The 21,664-nt window shown below is 38.3% G+C and overlaps 1 protein-coding gene across 2 annotated transcripts in view; it reads left to right on the top strand.

Moving 5' to 3' along the window:
- LOC150088456 (hypoxia-inducible factor 1-alpha-like) overlaps positions 1-21,664 on the top strand; it is a 433,924-nt gene that overhangs the window by 9,764 nt on the left and 402,496 nt on the right. Inside the window, exon 1 of one of the 2 annotated variants that reach the window (XM_090369520.1) lies at positions 21,332-21,512. The exons of the other annotated variant lie outside the window; for it this stretch is intronic. Within the exon in view, the coding sequence (XP_090225646.1) occupies positions 21,463-21,512 (50 nt within the window). The 5' untranslated portion in view covers positions 21,332-21,462. Of the gene's footprint in view, positions 1-21,331; positions 21,513-21,664 lie in introns of those variants that run through there. 2 annotated transcript variants of the gene reach the window in all.

The following is a 21,664-nucleotide window of genomic DNA, read 5'->3' as shown; positions in this document are numbered from 1 at the left end:
GGGTTGTTGAGGCTGACAGTTTGGGGAAATTCAAAGGTTAACTGGATTCAAAGGTTAGTTACCTTTGGGAAGAGGGAAATGCACACGTTGTGTATTTCCTTTTCTTTTATTATTTATTAATTATTTTATTTTATTTTATTATTATTATTTAACTTTTTTTTTTTTTTTTTGGCTGGTGTAGCTTTAGGTTTCCTTGCACCATATGACCATTATTAATACTACTACTAATGCTGGTCTGTCGATCACCATTTTGAAGGCTACTGATTCAGACCAGCGGTACACTACCTATTCTCGTTCGCGACTCCATAATTTTTGCCCCATTTTATGTGACCTAATGAAATTTATTTTTGAATGTGAAGGGTGTGGCATATGTCTGAAGACAGTGGATTATATTATGTATTTTGTTTGTTTCAGGTAAAGGATTAAAATACATAGAAATCGAAATTTTCTTTGGGGATAAAAATTATTGAGACCAAGAAATGCTTATGATCTCAAAGAATTAGGTCGTTTCGAATGCTGGTCTGTCAAATGAAAGTTTGTTACAACAATCAACCACCCACTGGCTGAAGCCAAAATTTTGCACATCTATTCTGCAATCATCCTTCCTCAATTTGAATTTATGTACCCCCCCCCCCTCACGCGTGCAGTCTGAGCAAAAAGGAAGAATGCATGAGCATTGAGTTTGCTCAATTCATTCAAAGTCTTAAAACCTCAATCAGATCATCTCGCAGGTGCCCAGTATCCAGATGCTACAATTTGCAAAACTAAAGCCTTTCTTAGTAAGAACACCCTTTTGTTCCCCTCTCTAATCTCATTACCCTTCTCTGCACCCTTCACCAAATAGCAGATAAACCTCTGGGTATCAGAATAAAAAATTATTAACAGACCGAAATTTGACCTTTGACAGTATTGAATCCTCATTTAAACACTCCTTACCATCGTGGAACTTTCGTACTCCAGGCTGTGATCTTTCCTTCTTGGATTGGGTAACAAGTGTCTTCTCCCCTTTAGTCCTCCAACAATTACATGCAATAACATCATCCTCATTTCTCTATTTATCTTCGAACCATCGATTTAGACCTATAGTGTGAAGTCTGACGGTATTGTAAAATCCGAAGAAGTTTTTATAAGGAATAAAATGCTTGTACAAAATTGGAACTATTGTATTGCAAATAATTGAGCTTACTTTTAAAATTAATAAATAGGTTTTTAATTTTTCCTACCTGGTATATTGTTTTTAACAATAAAATTGCCATTAGTTTTTGAATCACCCTTTTAGCAAGATATGCTATTCGATATAAAATAAATGTATCCAAAGCTGCACAAAAATTCGACAGTAATTTTTGACCAGCACACATAAGCCACAAAATCTGAAACTGAACCAGCCAATTGAAGAATTTCAATAATATATACCGTAATCTCCTCGCGTGGTAATAGCCCTCCACAATGTTTCCTTATGTTGATAACGAGAATGTCAATTAACAATGAAGGCAGTAATCCTCACTCTGATAAGAGCAATCTTAAGTTCATCGAAGTATTTGCGAGGGAGGGAAAGGAGGTGGATGTAAGGACTGCTATAATATTCCAGAAATGATCGTCATTTCTCACTCTGCGTTATATTTATTAATAGTTTTACTTATATTGTTGAAAAGTCGCATACAGAGTATAAAGCATTTATCCTATTAGGAAAAACAGCGTAAAACAGGCAACACAATACCCGTTTTTCGCGACCTTAATCACCAGATTAAGATCTCTGATTTATCTTCGAACTTTCGAACTCGCGATCTTAATCACCAGATTAAGATCGCGGGACCGCGTAGCCTAGTGTCTTCCTACATGGTACTCTGTACTTACTCTTGATATTGATTCCACCAGGCGAGCTCTGTGCGTTTTGTCATGGCCGTTCATTAAAATAAGGCGCCGGACCAATAGCACCTCCAAAAGTGAACATTGCATAGTTCAAGAATTTCATTCCATTACCTGCAACCTATTAAATTTCCATTCACAAAAACGTGAAGGTTTGAGCAACCACTGATATTTCCACTAGATACACAATGCCTAGATACACACAACCACCACCTTCACATCCTGCTTTCGTCTTCTCTTCTGGTGAGGATTCGTTGAGAATTTATTGCATGCTTATTCTTGATTCATCTACAGAAAGAACGTGACTTTGTCTATTGTCTCTGGCAAGATGTCAATAGCATCAAGTTAAGTAATTATTTGGGATGAAGTTAAAGAAATACTGACTGTAGTCTTTCATAAAAAACATTTTATTGGTCTATCTTGTAAACAGTTTGCCTCCAAGTAACCCTTCCTGTGGGAGCAATAACTTTGAATGAAAGTGGATGTGCGGTTGTTTGTTTCATCATGTCGGTCATCCCATATTCCATGACATATTTTCTGTTTCTTATATTTGTTTCAATAAACTGCTTGCCATACTGCTGTCGACATTTTGCCATCTTGCTACCTCTTTTTGGGTTTCTGCTGCTTCCGTTCTTGCCGTTTTTTTCCATCTCGAAGAAACACAACTATATCGCGTAGCATTTTCAAAAATGCATATGATGCTGCGGGTTTAACAGTTTGTACTCGAGAGAGAAATAAAGAGGGTCGATTTGAAATCATGTTACTGTAGTCGCTATTTTGAAATTTGCATTCAGATTTGAATTTGAAAGAATATATTTATTTAAATTGATTCGGCCCATTATCTTCGGAATATTTTTTTTTTTTTTCAATATACACTGATTTTTATTTATTCTGCTCAGTGTGGTGTTATTGATAAAATTTGATCTATTATTGAACCTTTGGACACTGGTACACAAAACTCTTGAACTCTCAACAGGACACCTGCGAGTATTATCGCTGTCCAACGAAAAATATTATGTTTTCCTCTTTTATCATGTTCAGCAATACCAAAGTAAGCATGCCAACTTAGAACTCGACACTATAAATTGTATAGCGAGGAGTTTAAACAGCGCACTGCAGATGAGCTTTTCTGAGTATAAGACCCAAGGTATAAATATATATGGTTATAAAGAATATTATCATAAGACTGCCTCGATGTGTTTTCCTCAATTTAGGTGGAAATTTTTAATTATTGGCCGGAAAGAAGATCGCTAATGTTTCGAAATACCCCGAAAGAACATGTATCAGAATAGGTACTATCAGTATTTGTCTCAAATGTAAGTACTTTCTTTAAAAAAATCATGGCATTACCTTTATTCTATTTAGCATTCGTTTTGTATTTTTAATTTCATATTTTGGGAATCGAGCTTTTCTTGTGAATTCGTTTTGCCGGGGGAACAATTCTGTGAACTGTGTGTGTGTGCTTTCCTGTTACAGTATCTTTGTTTCGCTGTCTGCGTTTATTAGATAAGAAATATTTTCACCAGTAGTCTTTCATCGGGGTCATTGAACTAGTGAAGCGAATTGTGATTACAGCCAATAGTTGATCCAAGAGGTGAGGTTTTGTTGGAAGCGTCAAAATTGTCCTTATACGTAATGATGATCGAAGTCTCTATTGTTACTTTATACTTTTGATTTATTATTAACATCATTATTATTGCTATTAAATAATCTTTAACCCCTAGAATCTCTGTATATTTTGCTTTAGTGGACTCGTTCATAAAATATGCAATAAATGCATGGGAAAAAACCATTTATGATTTAAACATCATAAATCATAATTCTCAATTTGAATATTAAAAAAACATTATGGATAATGGCATTTGGAATGATAGGGAAGAAAAGGAAATTTTTTTCTTCTAAGTTTAAAATTATGTTACAAGATGAAAAATTATCAGAAGAAGAAATTGAACTGAGTTTATAAAGAGATTGAATTATAGTATGTATGGAAATCTCCTTATAATTTTCGTCTATCTCAAGTTCATCTTGTGTACCCACAACGTTGAATAAATACGGTAAACGAAATGTATTTCAAACCTGGATTTAAAATATCGAAAAGACTACACAACGAACAAATTGAAAATTTTGATAAAAAAAGATTGTTAATTTTAGGATTAATAATAAAAAAATGCTATTGTTATACTCTTCATTTGAGGTGGAATGTCAGTTAAAATTACAACAAGTATTATTTAAGGTACAATACTCCAGTATTGTACTTAAATATACAATACTCCAGGGTACAATACATGGAGTATTGTACCCTGGAGTATACATGGAGTATTGTACCATGCGGTGCAATACTGGAGTATTGTACCGCATGGCGCTCTTGGAAAACCTTTGCTGTCCTTGCCAGAGACTGACTAATTCAGCCAGAGTGAAAAAGGCCCATAAAAGTTCCTCACGTCATGGACGGGTTTCGAACCCTGGCGCCTTTCCACCCAGCATATGGAGGACGGTGATTATATAACTACTGTACTACTTGGCAGGACTAGCCAGAAGTGAAGGAAAGAAAAGAAAAGAAAAGGTGTATTCAAGGGCATCAAAAGGAAATTTTATCAAAATTGCCTACTTAAAAAAAAATTGTTTTATATTTAAAAATGTCCTCGCAGGTAGTGGATATAATTTGCTCAGCCTGCCGTACACCGAGCGGAAAAGGCCTGGATTGAAATCCTGTCGATAACGGAAGGAATTTTTATCGGTTATTTTCACAACGTGGCTGAGTTTAGTCGGTATAAAGAGAAGGTTACATGGTTTTATCTCTCGAAATCTCGGGTTTTTCGTTCAGCAAACAGGCAAATGCGACCATAGAATACAGGCAATTTACAAACAGTATACCGACCCCTCATAGCATTAGTTCCTTTGCCGAATAAGCTACACACATACATTTAAAAATACATTAAGTGGCCAATTTATTAGGTCCTCCCTGTCATCGAAAGAATCTACCGCTTCGTTCAAAGACAGCGTAACTTATCCGTACCAGGCTGTATAAAACAAGTACTGTAGTCAGATACCGAGAGAGCTGTTTGTATGCGGACACTTGAAAATATATATATTGTCTGGTCAGACGAATCCCGGTTCCATTTGTTCCATGCTGATGGCGGGACTAGGATATTGTGACAGCAACATTAATTAATGGACCAATTGTGCCAGATGTCAACACTGCAGGTGGTGTTGATGATATGAAGGGTGCTTTCGTGGCACAGGATAGCACAGTACATATGATCGCTGTCCTACCCACACCGGGTGCCCTCGTGGGTAGCACAGTTGGTAGAATCGTCGTCCTCCCCACACCGGGTGGAAAAGACCTGAGTTCGAATCCCATCGATGACGTGAGGAATTTTTATGAGCCTTTTTCACAACGTGGCTGAATTAATCGGTCTTAGGCGAGGGTAGCATAGTTTTTATTCCCAGAAACTTGGGTTTTTAGTCTAGCAAACGGAAGATTGACCATAGAACACAGGCAATTTAAAGACAGTATACACGGAGCAATATGGCCTTATTCGATGATACAGTACTTCTAAAACTCTATCGCAACAACAACCCACACTGGGTGGAAAAGATCCGAGTTCGAATCCCGTCAATGACACGAAGGATATTTATGGGCTTTTTTACAATGTGACTAAGTTCAATTTGCCTTAGGCCAGGGTTGCATGCTTCTTATTTCACGGAAACTCGAGTTTTTCGTTCGGCAAACAGTCAAATTGACAAGAGCACACACAATTCACGGACATAATATATATGGCGTAACATGGTCTAAGTCGCTGATGCGCCTAAAATACTATAATAATAACAACAACAACCATGGCACAAGTCGGCTCTCGTGATATTCGTGGATGAACATTGAAATATCAGAGGCTACCAGTTGTACCAGTGTGGTAATTCTTACTCCAGCAGGATAATACGTCATTTTACAAGGTACACATCGTTCCTGAATAGTTCAGGAAACATTCGGTTGCTTTTACCATACTTCATTGGCCTGCTTAGTAATGAATCATAACCAAATTGAACATCTGTAAGATGAGGTGGAAGGAGTTGTTCGTGTCAGGTACGCGTTGCTGTCTAATCTGGTGCTGTAGAATGTGATGGAGTACACATGGTTTAACATCCCTGGAGGACGCTTTTGGTACCTCTTGGGCTCTTGGAATCCATGTAACAACAACTTGAGGTTATTCTGAGAGTTAAAAGGAAGTGCTACTGGATATTAAGTCAGTATAGCTAATAAACTCAATGTATATTCATTTGATGGTAAATATAATTTGAACAGCTATTCATTATTATAAGAAATCTTTGGCGTGTTTTATCTTTATTTTTTGAAATAATTCTGAAGTGAAGAGAGTTCACTGCCCTCCCCTGTTGACACTCAGTAGTGTCCTGGATGTACAGTTTTTAGAAAATTCTGTTTACAAGTTTTTTTCAAAATCCTCGAGTGTTTGTTTGTCTAGAGGTGACAATGTCCGCAAAATATCTGATTAATAGTTCCGATAAATGCGACCTAAATTCGAAACTAGCTCTGTTCGTAGGTCATGGAACATACGAATAGAGCTAGTTGGCCTCTGCTGCACTCTCGCTCTCCTTTTATTCTTATTGATTTACTGTTGATATCTGTTAAACAGTTGTCACCTAAGGAGAATTCATATAAAGATTCACGGATACAATGACACATTTCCAAGCATACCTTGGAAATGTGTATACCTTGCAAGTTTTTTTGCCATTGCGTTAATGCTCTTACTCTAGTAAAATACGGTACGCTTATCTCTTAGAGCGGGTTCCTGATAAAGTATCGCGGCATTAGGGCTTACTGATCTTTGAAATAATTTTTTAGATCTAATTTCGGAGGCAGATTTGCCCAGCCTATCTAGCAACCGAAGGAATGGAATTTTTGCTGTAAACCACATGGTGGGCACATAATGTATATCCACGAAAGTGGTTGCTGAAATTAATATCAGTGCACCCTGCATCATAATGTGCTATAATAATATAAACCCCATCTTTGGGGAGCAATAGTTAATTCCATAGGTTACATAACAGGTAAATAGCAGAACCAGTTAAATATAGAATTCAAAAGGCATGTACACTCAACGAGTTAGATGAAGCAGAATAATGGGACAGGAAAAGTACGTAGGTCTCTTCATACGCTCTTTCACTGGCTAGGGTGTAATAGAAGGTTACCACATAGTGGTCATGTCCATTCTTCTCCAGGTATCAAAAAGAACTCCCAAGTTCAACTGCTGGAAACACCTTACACCAATGGAAGACAAGATAACACGACGCATGTGCATATTGACAGGTAAAAGTCATAGTGACAGAAAAGACACTCTAAATGAATCTACTGGAGAGACAGTTGGCAGAACTGGGATAGGTGTAGGACCAACAACAATCAGAAATTGATGTACTACTCGTAACTGAAGCTGTTTCAAAACAATTCACGTTACCGTTTATTCTTGTGTAGAGAACGGAAGCATTGGACATTACAACAGTGGCAGAACGTGTTGAGGAGTGATGAATTATGCTACATAGTCCGGGTACCAGATGCATGCACCTGGGTGCGATGTATCTGCGAACGGTTGCATCCAGATTGTATAGCACTAGCAATGAAGTTCGGTTATAGTGTGACGGTGTGGGCCTGTTTTATATGAACTTGGTCCACCAGTTTTTGATGACACTATGAAAGTAGCTGTGTATTGGGTTGGCTGTGGTTCAGGGGCATTGTAAGAGGACGCAGTACGCGAAATCTTGTTCGTATGTTGTCACAAAAAGCTCACAGTCCATTGTTAACTGTTTCACTGGTATATCGCTGCAGTAAAGCAGTTACTATGAAGATGGGAACTCCTCTGTTCCTCGAGGCCATAGCAGAGTATAAAATGAATTTTTTTTTTTTAAGTGACATTCAAACAACTCCATTTTACAGCCAATTTTCACATTTCAGCCAACTGTTCCGGCTGGCTGAAACAATGTGATTATTCTTTAATCGTATTTGTATCAAAATCACAACACTTCACGTTACAAAGCATACTCAGTACAACGGTGATTTGAGCAGCATAATGTGATGAACTTGATATTTCAACGCCATGGTTCACCTAATCCAGTGTTGCACAAATGTTTCGGCCGAAGACCCCTTTTGATCCCTCGCTTTACTGGACTCTTTTTGTTCCTAACTATATAGGTGGACCTCCGAAATAAAACATCATTTTGTTTTATTATCCTTAATAATGAAACATTGTGATCAACAAACAAAAATACGTGTATTTCTAACCAACCTTAAATTTTCCCTTTCACGTTTCAGTGTATGCGGATTTGAAAAAATAAAATTAAAAATCTATCGGATTGTCTGTCTATGCGCGCTTCGCTCCATACACAGCCACTTATACATCAGCATCTAGAAATACTAAAGACAAAAACAGTCTCTAATAAGTTTACCTCTCAGAATTAGTGTAATGGATAATCCTCTATCTTTTGTTTTGCTGTGTAACTCATTCGTGGCGCGCATATTGAGCAGAGAGAAAGAGTCCACCTTCTCGTGGATTTACATGTACTTGTTGCGGACCCTATGGTGTTGCGGGTCATAGTTTGCGTACCACTGACCTAATCAATTAAGTGTACTCTCCATTTCCTCGTTTCTTAGGCACGTTCAAATGCGTAAAGCGCCTATTGCTGTTATGCTCATTCATCGATCCAGATGTAAACTTTACTTCCAGTGGACTGCTTCATTTGAAATTTTATATTTATTTATTTACAAACATCTCACCCACAAGGCATGCAGATCCTACTTAATGGAAAGAAAGATTAGCATCACAAAGAATCAATACAGAGTAGTCATTTGTATTAAAATATATACAAAAAGAAGCAGAATAAAAATCAATTTCTTGTACATAGATGAGTTAAGTGTATATTATCTATAGTATGGTTATTTAATATCTGAAGGAAACGGAACAGAGGACTACCAAGTAGACGGGGCATAGTGAAAGGTATTTGTTCTTTGTTCTAGAAGGCATGGATAATCAATAATAGAGTTTATGATATTGTAAACAAAAAGAATTCCATGGAATTGTCATCTGAATCGAAGAGGGATGAATCTGAAGCAACGGCAAAAAGCTTCATAGTTTCGACGGTGAAAGGCAAGGCGATTTCGAAAGCATAAGCATTTAAAGAATTTGATTTGAATTCGTTCAAGTCTGTAAGAAAGATATTCCTGTTGTGGAGACTAAATAATATCACAATAATCAAAAACGGAAAGTACACTGAGTAGACATAAATTATGATATACCTACCTAGTAACGAGTGGGCCCACCTTTCGCTCGGATAAAGGCAGTCACACGGCGAGGCATTGAGTCCACTAGGTCACGAAAGCGTTCCACAGGTGTTTCCATCCATGCTTGCTGCACCGCTGCCCATAATTCCGTCGCATTCCTGGGTGGAGGATGCAAAGCTCGAACGGCAGCATCCTAAAGATGCTCCACAGCGTTCATGTCCAGTGAACGGGTAGGCCATTCCACGGTGGTAAAATGTATGAAAGGCTCTTCGAACCATATTCTAGTCACCACGGCTCTGTGGGGAGGCGTATTGTTCTGCTGGAAGAGTCCATTGCCCTGTTGGTGCACGATGACTGGGATGCAGATGGTCTGCAAGGATGGACACGTAACCTGGACCATTCAGAGATGCGTCTAGACGTAACAGTGGTCCCAACGTGTGCCAGTTGAACACGCTCCAGACCATTACCGACCGTCCACCTGCCTGAAAAGTTCCTTGTTGACACGAAGGGTGCATAGCTTCATGCGGTTTCTGCCATATACGCACCCTCCCGTCCGCTCGAAATAACTGGAAACGGGACTCATCGGACCAGGAGACCCGCCTACAATCATCCAAGGTCCAGTGCCGATGTTCTTTCGCCCAATTGAGGCGTAGAGTCCTGTGTTGGTGTTAGCAATGAGACTCTGGTGGGTCGGCGGCTCCCATAATCTATTGCGGCTAATGATCGCCTGATGGTCTTGATGAAGACGTTTCTGGCACCTCCCTCGTCGAAATAGGCGGTGATTTGTGTCACTGTCGCTCTCCGGTTGGCTGAAACAATGAGAGACAGATGTCGACGGCCACGTTCATTCACCACCTTTCTCCGCCCATAGCGCTATTCACGATGAGACGTTATTCCGGAAATGGCGTATTCCCGATACGCGATATACTCTTGATACTGTCGAACGGAGATAGTGCAATTTCTGTACCACCTCCGCGATAGAGTGACCCATGCGTCGGGCACCCACTATCATCCCTCTTTCAAAGTCGGTTAACTCATGACGTTTATCCATACTGACATTGAAATTACCGTCTATGTGAATGCAGTGTTCCTATATACCTGCCAAGAGGTGGGATCGTCCACTAGTGAGAGGGGTGATAGCATCGCGTTCCCCATGAACTAGGTATCCCATAAATTCTGTCCTTTGAGTGTATATGCTGCATCGAATTTCTGTTTCGGTGCTTTCGGTTTTGATGAAATTTGGAGTGACCCGACAAATATTTCTAAAAGACCCAAATATTCTTTTAGAAAGATTTGTCGTCACCCCTATATTTCATCAAAACCCGAAACACTGAAATAGAAATTCGGAATTTTTTTTTCTTCATAAAATTTCTAGTTTTTTCTAAATGGAAGTATGTTGCAAATGTTTGGGTATCACTCGATAAAGAGAAGTCGTACTGGTAATAAAATTTTAGTCTGTGTTCTGTTGGTTCTTAGGAAGGTTTTAGTATCGATTTATATTCCATAACCTCCCATTTTCCTTGTTACGTATAGTTTTCGATATTCAAACATTACTTGAGAAGGAAAAGTCGGATCAATGCCAAAGTTTCAGTTTGTTTCGTTCAGAGCTTTTAAGCCCAGTTGCGATTATATAATTGGAAACCTATTCCACAGTTATGATTATATAATTATAAGCCCCCCTTACCCACAACAGAAATCTATATATGAATGAAATAATTGTTTTGGACATATGCAAGAAAAGTTGGATTGACACCAGATTTTCATCGTATATTTTGGGTTCCTAAGAAGTATTTGATTTGAATCACAATTATGATGATCTACTCCCAAGTTGAAAATGCACATATTTTAGTCCATATTTCATAAAGTATATTTGTCGACTATCTCCAATAAAAATTACAGCGCAGTTCTTAAATAGCGTACCGTCAATAGGTTAAAACTCCGCTTCCTCAGAAAAAGATTTGATGGCCATAACAAAATAGAATTCCTAGTTTAAGCAATGCATAAGAACGTCAAACATTCACGTAAATAACTCTTCTCGGCTTCTGTTAGGATCATGCATTTGTAGAGCTTCATGCATTAATTTGGAATGCTTCACTGACGCTCAACATGTACTTGATGATTTATCACCGTCAGTTGATATGAAAACGATTTCACAGATCATTTTTCCTTGTTGCTGTAGACCAGTTTGTTTTTCCAAGGTTAAAAATCTGTAATTGTTAATCTCAAACAGCTGCGTCTCTTAAAATTAGTTTATTATTAGGCGCTTCTTGCCATTTGTCATGCTAAAATATCCAAGGTGTACCTCGAATAACCGAAAACTTGGTTAATGTGGAATGTTCTACTCGTATATTTAAACCAAGTTCGTGCTGAAATGCGTAGAAATTTGATAAATATACGTACATTAGGCGGACCTATTTTATAATAATCGGATAAAAGGCAGGTAAACGTGCATAGTAAATATAGAATCCGTGGAAAAGTTGCAATCGTTGTAATTAGCATTTAGTTTCTTAGGTTACATACCGATAGTATTGGTATCTTGTATGACTGTGCAGGAATGTTGAGAGAATTTAAAATTAAGTAAACTTTTTAGCTTGGAATGGTTACTGTCATTTTATTTCAGCCTTTTATACATATTCAAGCAATGAATATGTATACCAGACCGTGATTTTCTTTAGGCCAAAGCAGAAGCTGTAATCCTCAGCGTCCCCTACCCCAAAAGGGCTGTTCACAAATTGCATTAAGTGTATTTTTTTTTAACTTTTTGAATACACCTCTTAACAGCAGCTTTTATCTCACACGTCATTAGTGTGCCTTTACTTATCACATTATTAATAAATTTTCTATTTATATTCCGGGACGAACGTACAGTAAAAGGAATACAGAGAGAATACAAAAAAAAAAAAAAAAAAAACAGAAGATAGAGAGAATACAAGAAACAGCGCCGTATTTAGTAGTCATGCAGGCTTGAGCTACGGTAACTCAAAGCATGCGCCCTTAACGCGCCCTCGCGCCTGACCAGCCTTAAATTTATTTTTTCTTAATGAAAACCTGAACTGTACTACCCACTAGTTTCAAACAAATGTGTGAATGCAGCGCAATACCAAGTGTTTTTGTGAGGGCAAACTGTCTGTGGTTTTACGCCACATTGCCATACCCTATTTATGCCCACACCAATATAGACATGTTAGTAGTAAGGGGATGTGAACATTGACCAAATCAAGAGAGCTCGTTTCGTAATTCACAGAATATTCAGCTGGATTGAGTAGTCTAAATACTTGAATTACAGATCGATCTTGTGAGTCACCTTTCTGGGAACACATTCTAAAAACCGTAGATATCTGGTAACCCTAGGTTTAATTGTTGAATCCCATATTGTTGGGTTTCTTCCTCGACAGAAGCTTTGATTTCCGTTGAGTACTGCGAGAGGCGGGCCGGAATTCGAGCTCCCAGCAAGAAGAGTTGGTGAAGCTATGTTCTCCAATTTTCTCTACTCTATTTTGTGAACTCCTCTGAGCTTACGTGGTCGTCCCGGAGTATAAACAAAAAATTTATGTGCTCTAGTGAGGCCCTGGTCTCATGTGTCGCGTCGCATTGCCGTTTCTGCAGGCGTGTCTCTTTTTTTTTTGTTTCAAATCTGGTCACCCTAATTTTGAAGCTATTTGCAACGAATTATGTAATAGTGAGGGGTTAGGGGGGAAGAGGTATCCTGTGTGTTATCAGACACTCAGCCTAAAACACTGATGGATCCAATATCTCTCTATTACAGAAGATTTAGGAGAAGTCCGGTTGGCCTGCCTCCCTAAAATCCACTCATGCACACCTTCTCGATGGTAAGCCCTGTTACGTCACTTAGGTGGCAACGAATGTGTAGAGTGGTTCTCTTCAAGACGCCTGGTCAGCGTGAAGAGGAAAAGACCAAACCCTCCAGCAATGAGAGCACAACAATACAAATGGCCCTCAGTCCCCAGCAGCTTTCACTCTCCCTCTTACGGCAGCGAGAGGATCAGAGTGGAAGCAGAGGGTGCTAAGAATCTCTGGGTACGACCAGGCTGCCATGCACGGAAATTGAACTTGGCCTGTTATAACGTACGATCACTCATCGGTGAAGACAGGATATTAGAGCTGGAAAAGGAATTAGAAGATGTGAATTGGAATATCATCGGTTTGGCTGAAACAAGAAGAAGAAATGAATCACTTATAAGTTTATCAAGTGGAAATCTGCTGTACACCAATGGAAACAGTGAAAGGAGTGAAGGTGGAGTTGGGTTTCTGGTCCATAAAGATTTTAAAAACAACATTTTGGAATTCAAAAGTACATCACCAAGGGTGTCAAGACTAACACTCAAGATTTCTAAGAGGTACAAGCTAAAGATTATAATGATTTATGCACCAACATCGAGCCATGATGATGAAGAGGTTGAAGAAATGTACACTGAAATTGAGAGTCTTCTAGATGAGCAGAAAACCCACTACACTATTATTATGGGGGACTTCAATGCTAAGGTTGGAAAAAGGCAAAACAGCGCAGAAAGAGGAACTATAGGAAATTTTGGAATTGGTGAAAGAAATAAAAGAGGTGAAAGACTTGTGGAATTTGCAGAATCTCAAGGAATGTCAGTAATGAACACTTTTTTCAAGAAAAGGGTGAACAGAAAGTGGACATGGAAGAGTCCAAATGGATTAACAACTAATGAAATCGACTTCATCCTCACTAACAGAAGATATATTGTGAATGATGTTACCGTCCTGAATAAGGTAAATGTTGGAAGTGATCACAGAATGGTAAGATGTACACTTGATATAGATGTAGGAAAGGAAAGGAAAAAACTGACTCGAGTAAATAATACAAAGGTCTTTGAAATAACAGAGGAGGAGAAAAAGCAGTATGCACTGGAACTTAAGAACAAGTTTGAGCTTCTGCAGACTGCTCAGGACCAAGATATCGACGAGGAATATTACAACTTTCTGAAAGTGATAAAGCCCAAGAAACCTATAGGGAAACAGAAATCCAAAGAAGAAAAATTAGTCAAGAAACACTTGTCATGATGAACCAAAGACGACAAATGAAGAGCAAGAAAAACACTGACAGGGAGAAAATTGAGTATATTGAGTTATGCAAAGCCATTAGAAAGAGACTCAGAGAGGACATAAGAAGGTTTAACGCAAGAAAAGTAGAACAAGCATTAAGGGAAAACAAAGGATTTAAATCAGCAGCCACGAGCAGTAATACAGAATGACAAATGATACTGAAACTGAAGAATAGCGATGGTGTACTTATAAACAGCAGAGAAGGCATAATTCAAATAGCAGAAGACTACTATAGAGAATTATACAAGGAGCGAGGGAATGATACCAGCAGTGGGGAAGATGGATTGCAAAGTAGCAACACATACGACATACCCGATATTCTTCCTGATGAGGTAGAACATGCATTGAAGAAAATGAAGAATCGGAAAGCCCCAGGGAAAGATGAAGTTACTGTAGAGTTGTTAAAATTGGGAGGAAGAGACATAACACAAAAACTGGCAAGGCTCTTCACAAAGTGCATTAGAAAAGGTGTGATGCCTAAACAGTGGAATAATGCAATCATAGTTTTGCTGCATAAGAAAGGAGATAAATCAGAAATTGGAAATTATAGACCAATTAGCTTGTTATCCCATATCTACAAGTTGTTCACAAGGGTCATTACTAACAGATTAGAAAGAATACTTGATGAGAATCAACCGAAAGAGCAAGCTGGCTTTAGGACAGGATTCTCAACTATGGATCACCTTCACGTAATATCACAGCTAATGGAGAAAGCAAATGAATATAAAACACCATTATGCCTGGCATTTGTGGATTATGAAAAGGCATTTGACTCTATACAGCATAAGGCAATGTTTCGGGCACTAGAAAGACAAGGCATAGATACTCCATATATTATGATTTTGAAGAAAATATATGAGAGTGCTACATCCTTTATTAGACTAGACAAAGACAGTAGCAAATTTAAAATCGAGAAAGGAGTTCGACAAGGAGACACAATATCTCCGAAGCTGTTTACTGCTGCCCTTGAGGAAACTTTCAGAAGATTAGACTGGTCGCAGAAAGGAGTCAATGTGAACGGAGAGTACCTAAACCATTTAAGATTTGCAGATGACATTGTGGTCATAAGCCACGATCCCAAAGAATTAGAGGAAAATCTTAATCAGTTATGCACAGTTAGTAAGGATTTTGGACTAAAGATGAATATGGCTAAAACAAAAGTAATGATGAACAAGTATGCCACTGAAAGGGAAATAATGATTGAAGGAGCAGTAATTGAAAAGGTGGAGTCATATACTTATCTGGGACAAGTTATTAGCTGTAATAATGATAAATGGCTGGAAGTCAAGAGAAGAATAAATTTTGGATGGATAGCATTCAGGAAATATAGTCACATACTGAAGAGCAATATCCCAGTTTGTCTGAAACGTAAAATAATGAATCAATGTATACTCCCCACCATGACTTATGGAAGTGAAACTTGGGCACTCACCAAAAGAATGGAAGAGAAGCTAAGAACTACACAGCGAAGAATGGAACGAATTATATTGGGAATCAGACTGTTAGATAAGAAGAGAAACACATGGATTAGGCAGCAAACTCAAGTAAAGGACATTCTTATCAAAACTAAAGAACTAAAATGGTGTTGGGCAGGACACATAGCTCGAAGACATGATGACAGATGGACTAAGAAAATAACAGAATGGTACCCAAGAGGAGCTAGAAGAAAACCTGGAAGACAAAGGCGGAGATGGATAGATGAAATTCATGAGTTTTTGAGTAGTAAATGGATGGCCAGTGCTCAAAACAGATGGAACTGGAAAGTTGCTGGAGAGGCCTTCATCCTGCAGTGTATTGAAAATGGCTGATGATGATGATGATGATGATGATGAGGGGTTAGGTGAAATACTACAATGGGTGATGGGTAGGAGGGGGAATCTTCACACGCAGAAATGCTAAGTAACGGTCTCTGGCATCGTCGTAAGGGGTATGTTGTCACCAAAGCTTATGTAATTCTCTGGTACAATAAATAAACGGATATTTATTTATTTACTTTTAACAGCATACGTATCAACCTGAAAAAAAAAAAAAAAAAAAAAAAATTTGGACGTTAAGATCTCAAATATAATCGATTGCAAAAGAGTGAAAACTCTTGCAATCGGTTGTAGTCCTATTACTTCTGCGTGGATAGCCCAGTGGCAGTAACACCGTCCTCCTCGTAAAAAAGCGCCGTTCGAATCCAATTACGCAAGGAACTTTTATGGGCTTTTTTTTCACTCCATGGCTGAGTTCGTAGGACTCAGGAGTGGATAGCAAGGTTTTTCTCCCCTTAAACTCTGGTTTTTCGCCCAGAGAAAATGCAAATCGATCAGAGAACACACGCAATTTACAGACATAAAACATATGGCCAGATTAATTAGTTTTCGGTTGACTGTTATATGACACTTTGTAGTTCTATCATTCAGTGACTATGCAGCTATATCTCAGGAGGAAATTTACTTTCTTTGGTTATATAAATTGTAACCAAATAGTCACAGAATTCTTCTAAATTGCTATTTTTAGTTGAATTGATACAATTCTTTCACAAAACAATCTGAAGCTTTAAATGGTAATTATTAAAATGGTAATTTTAACAATTGCCATTTCTTTTAATGTATGTGAATGAACACGTTATAATTATAATATATATACTAGGGACAGTCAATAAATTATCTACCTACCGATGAAGGAAATGAGATAGAGGCAAAAGTCTGTTTTTATTTTTCAAAGTAACTGCCCCGAACTTCAATACACTTGTTCCATTTTGTTGGCAATGAGGTAATGCCAGAAAAGTAAAGTTCTTTGTCCTGTCCATCAAAGAATGCAGAAATAGTATACTTCAGTTCGTTATCATCAGCAAAGCGACATCAACGTACGTTTTTTTTTTGAGATGTCGAAACAGGAAATAGTCACTGGGGCCAGATCCTGACGGTAAAGTGGATGGGTAAAGTTCTGTAAAGCCACAGTCTCTTAAAGCAACAGCATGTGATCTGTTCACTGATGCGTTGTTCTGAAGAAGCAGCATACCTCTGGAAAGTTGTCCATGGCGTTTTTCCTTTATGTACAACCCTACTGTACAACCCTTAGGTTGTACAGTAGGGATGCATATGACTCCCCAGTGGCTGTCTGCTTGTGTTCCAAGTAGTGAATATACAAAATTCCCTCAGAATCCAAAAATATATTGACAACAACCTTGACAGCTGAAGGTTGCATCTAAAATTTTTTGGGTGGGAGAGAACCTTCGTGCTTCCATTGCATTGATTCTTGTTGGTCTCAGGATCCCAGTGATGAACCCATGTTTCATCACCCGTAATAATTCTGGAGATGAAAGTTTAAGGATCCCTTCCATAAAGCTCTAAATTCTCCTCACAACACCATACTCTGAATTGCTTCTGCACAGGGGTCAAAAATCTGGGGACCCACTTTGCACTGACCTTAGTCATTCCGAAACGTTCATGGAGGATGGTTATACCTGTTCCCTCAGATATGTCACATTCCCTAGAGATTTGGGACACCTTTAAACGTCTGTCATTCAGTACAAGGATTGCCACAGCTTTGCACATTTCTGGAGTGGTCGCTGTTACAGGCCTTCCTGGACGTGGATCATCTTCGATGGACTCTCTACCCCCACTTGAATTATTTTTACCAGAATTTCACCTGGTACTTTGAAGGTGCGCTGTTGCCATACACAGCCACTATCCTTTCATGAATGGCCTTTGGTCCATTTCCTTCTTTGGTGAGAAACTTGAGAAAATCCATAATTTGATATACGTGTATCAAATTATGGATTTTGTGTTGCAGCAGTACAACCTAACCGGCAATGCTACACATGAGACTGCATTACGCACATGCGAATCGATCTGGGTCCCTGATAATTTGGCTCCCCACTTCGGTGGCGGAACTCGCTGTATGATTGTTTCGCTACTGTGTGGTAATATTCTTGTAGTCCCAATCTTGTAAACTCCTCAAACTAAATTCTTCTCCAAACATAGGGTACCCTAGTCCAATGGTCTCCAAAGTGGGGTGCGCTCACCTCTAGGGGAGCGCGAGATGATCCATGGGGGTGATCTGCGGATGATCCATGAGGGTGATCTGCGGATGATCCATGGGGGTGATCCGCGGATGATCCATGGGGTGATTTAGTAGGCAGAGCGAGCGATGCAATCCTTCCATTTGGATCAACGTACTTATGTGAGCTGACTTTCTCTGCAGTGACTATTATTAAAACCACGTTTAGAAATAAATTTTAACTTGGAACTAGTTCTTCGGGTAGCTGTGTCCCAAGTATGAAACCAAGATACACAACAAGAATGAAAAATATTCAAGCGCATTATTCCCACTAAAAAATGCTGTTGATTTGATTTATACCACTTTGTACTTTAATTTCGCTTTGTTTTGTATTTTTGTATCGAATTAGATTGTGATTTTATATATGTGATTCTAGATGTAATTCATACCATGTAAATTATTTATATATAAATAAAGAAAATAGTATTACATTACATTTACTACACTTGTTACATTAATGATTTCATACCATTCTGTGCTTGAACTTCGATTTAATTTTGTTTTGTATTTTTTTATTTGTGATCTTTTATTAAAATTATATGTGATTTTATAAATGTGATTTTAGTAATGCATTCCATGTAAATGATTTATAAATAAAAAAATATATTAAACTTGTATATTTATTTTTTTATTCCGGGGTGCGCGCTAGTTCTTTTAAGTAAAATAAGGGTGCGCGACCAAAAATGTTTGGCGACCACTGCGGCCTACTCGTACGCTTTATTCCCAACTTACCCAAATTCCCTTTCTTCACCTCCCATCGCTATTTTTCGCCTGGTGGATCCTACCACCACAAATCTTTTACTTTTCTCGTCAGTCCCCCCCCCCCCGTGTGGATGATGGACTTCTTCCACAGGGTTCTTGGTGGATGATAGGAAGGACATCCTTCCTATCATTCACCCTAACCGTCTTACTCTCTCATCTTTCTCCACTGCTATCCCTTTTCACGTCTTCCCCTTCTAGAGATTTTTTTGTCCTTTTTACACTGGGACCCTCCCTGGCGAGCTCAGGTGCAGTCCAGATTTCGCCCTCGCCAGTCTTTCTTCTACTGTATCCGGATGTCTCCCCAAGGCGGTGGACTGATTGGGTTCCTCTTTGGATTCCCCCCCCCCATCATTTCGATTCCTCTGACTTACCTTATGTGGTCGTCGAGTATAAACAGAAAATTTAATTTTAATTTAATTTAGGATTACTAAACGTGCACATAAGCACGTTTTATGCAAAATACTGTTGTTTTTATATAAACATATATAAACAATTTGTTGTTTATATATGTAAATACTGTAGAGAGCGGAATGGCTGCACAGGATTATAAATGAAGCCATGTAAGATAGAGATATAAAATTGTAATAAACATATCACGAACAAACGAACGTATCTGATTTTCACATGGACCGGTGGTGGATTATCGTATCAAAGGTCTTGATGTACAGGATTTCTGAGCGCTCAACATTCCAAAGACCGTTGTCTTCAATATGATATTTGTGGACTGTTCCAAAGTACCATTCGCTAACGTATCATTCTAAAGACTGCTGTCAAATTCAAGACAGCGGTCTTTGGAATGATACTTATCGGCTCTATCAGTTGTCAGAGAATATATTGTACACACACGTTTGGATCAACACTCGTTTTCCGTCTCCATACTTCAGCGGGTAAAAACTCGTCCACCTCGGAGGAAGGAACAATATTGTTTTTTTTTTTAGCGAAGTATAATGGTCTTTATTTTTTCTGGTATAAAACATAAAATGATAAATGAACCTATAATAGGTTCATTTATCATTTTATGTTTTATGTATATTTGGGCAGCAAAGACAAATCACTGATATAATTCAATTACAGTAGACTGTCAAAATAACGGCATCCCAATAACGGAACATTCGAGCTAACGGCACATTGAGATCGGATGTTTACACACAGCGCAGATGTCTTGCAGTGCCGAAAAAAAAAAAAAAAAAAAAAACCGGCAAGTCACGTGGTTACTGTATTTGTTTACGTTCGCCATTTTTAAAGTGAATTATGTACTGATATCACGGATTATACCGCTGTTTTACATTTATTTTAATTTAAAAATCCCTCCTAAAGTTAATAAACATCATACAGAGAAGAAAAGAAGAACAACATTAAAGCTTAGTGACAAACTTGATATAACCCAAACTAGGGTCACCCGGAAAGTTAATTCATATACCCATGTGTGTATTGTGTCTGTAAATTGCGTGTGTTCTTTAGTCGATTTGCCTGTTTTGCTGGACGAAAAACCCGTTTCCGGGAAAAAAAAAACCTTGCTATCTACGCTTGAGACCGACTAACTTAGCCACGGATAGAAAAAGCCCATAAAAGTTCCTCGCGTCATCAACGGGATTCGAAGCCAGGCTTTTCCACACGGTGTGAGGAGGGCGGTGACGATACCACTGTGCTACCGCGCAGACTAAACTAGATATAATAAAGAAAATAGAACGGAGCGTAAACAGAAGTGTATTAATGGCAGAATATAGCATTGGATCGTCAACATGTTTGTTTTTTATGTGCAGTTAATAAAATCGCATTCTTAATTAATCTCTCTATTTCTTATTTAGCTTCATTATATCTTCATTAAATATATGTTAAAAATAAAACTTTCTAGATAACGGAAAAATCGAAATAACGGCATCCTGAATCCCCGAAGGTGCCGTTATTCTGAAAGTCTACTGTATTGTTATTTTTGTTCGCTAATAAAGGTGTACATAGGCATTCACTAAAAATTTCTCATTATCTGTTTATTGGATTTCTCCATGCATGATTTCAGATAGTTATAGAGAACCATTCAGCACACACTGACGTAAACTGATATCGGTGTAGAGAGGATTAATTTAATTAAAAAAAAAACAAAACAAGCAAACACTAACCTTCACTCCTACGTAAGGTTCAAAAAATACCGTTATTCTAGGCTTACAAGCAAAATGCAGATTAGTGTCTGTGTTGCTGTACAGATGGCGCTTCCTTGGTGACGTCAAGTTTGTAGCGAAAGAAAAGAGGAGGAGTTCAGCGCTATCGACTACTATCGTATACCTTCATACTTGTGAAAATTGTTATTATTAGAAAATAAAGTGATACGGAAGTTTTGACTTAAGATTCTGGCACTCTTTTGGGATATCTTCTTTTATTGGAGTGTATTGTGTGTTGTGTTTAGAAAATAAATCATGTGCGCTGCCAAAGTTGCACTAATTCCAGTGGTTAAAGAAAAGAGACGGTAAGTTTATGGACAGTTAGGCTTAGATTAATTCCATTTTATCGTCACTGGTACCACGTAGCGTGAGGTAAGCAAAGACCTGTTAGGTTAGTGACACCAGCCTAACTAGGTGGTGAGCATTTTGTACTTTAATGAAACGCGATGGATTTTAA

This window comes from Mastigoproctus giganteus, chromosome 3 (genome assembly GCF_048544385.1).
Source record: "Mastigoproctus giganteus isolate SK-2022 chromosome 3, ASM4854438v1, whole genome shotgun sequence".
Taxonomy (NCBI): Eukaryota; Metazoa; Arthropoda; class Arachnida; order Uropygi; family Thelyphonidae; genus Mastigoproctus; species Mastigoproctus giganteus.
This window is presented reverse-complemented; position numbering and strand designations above follow the sequence as displayed.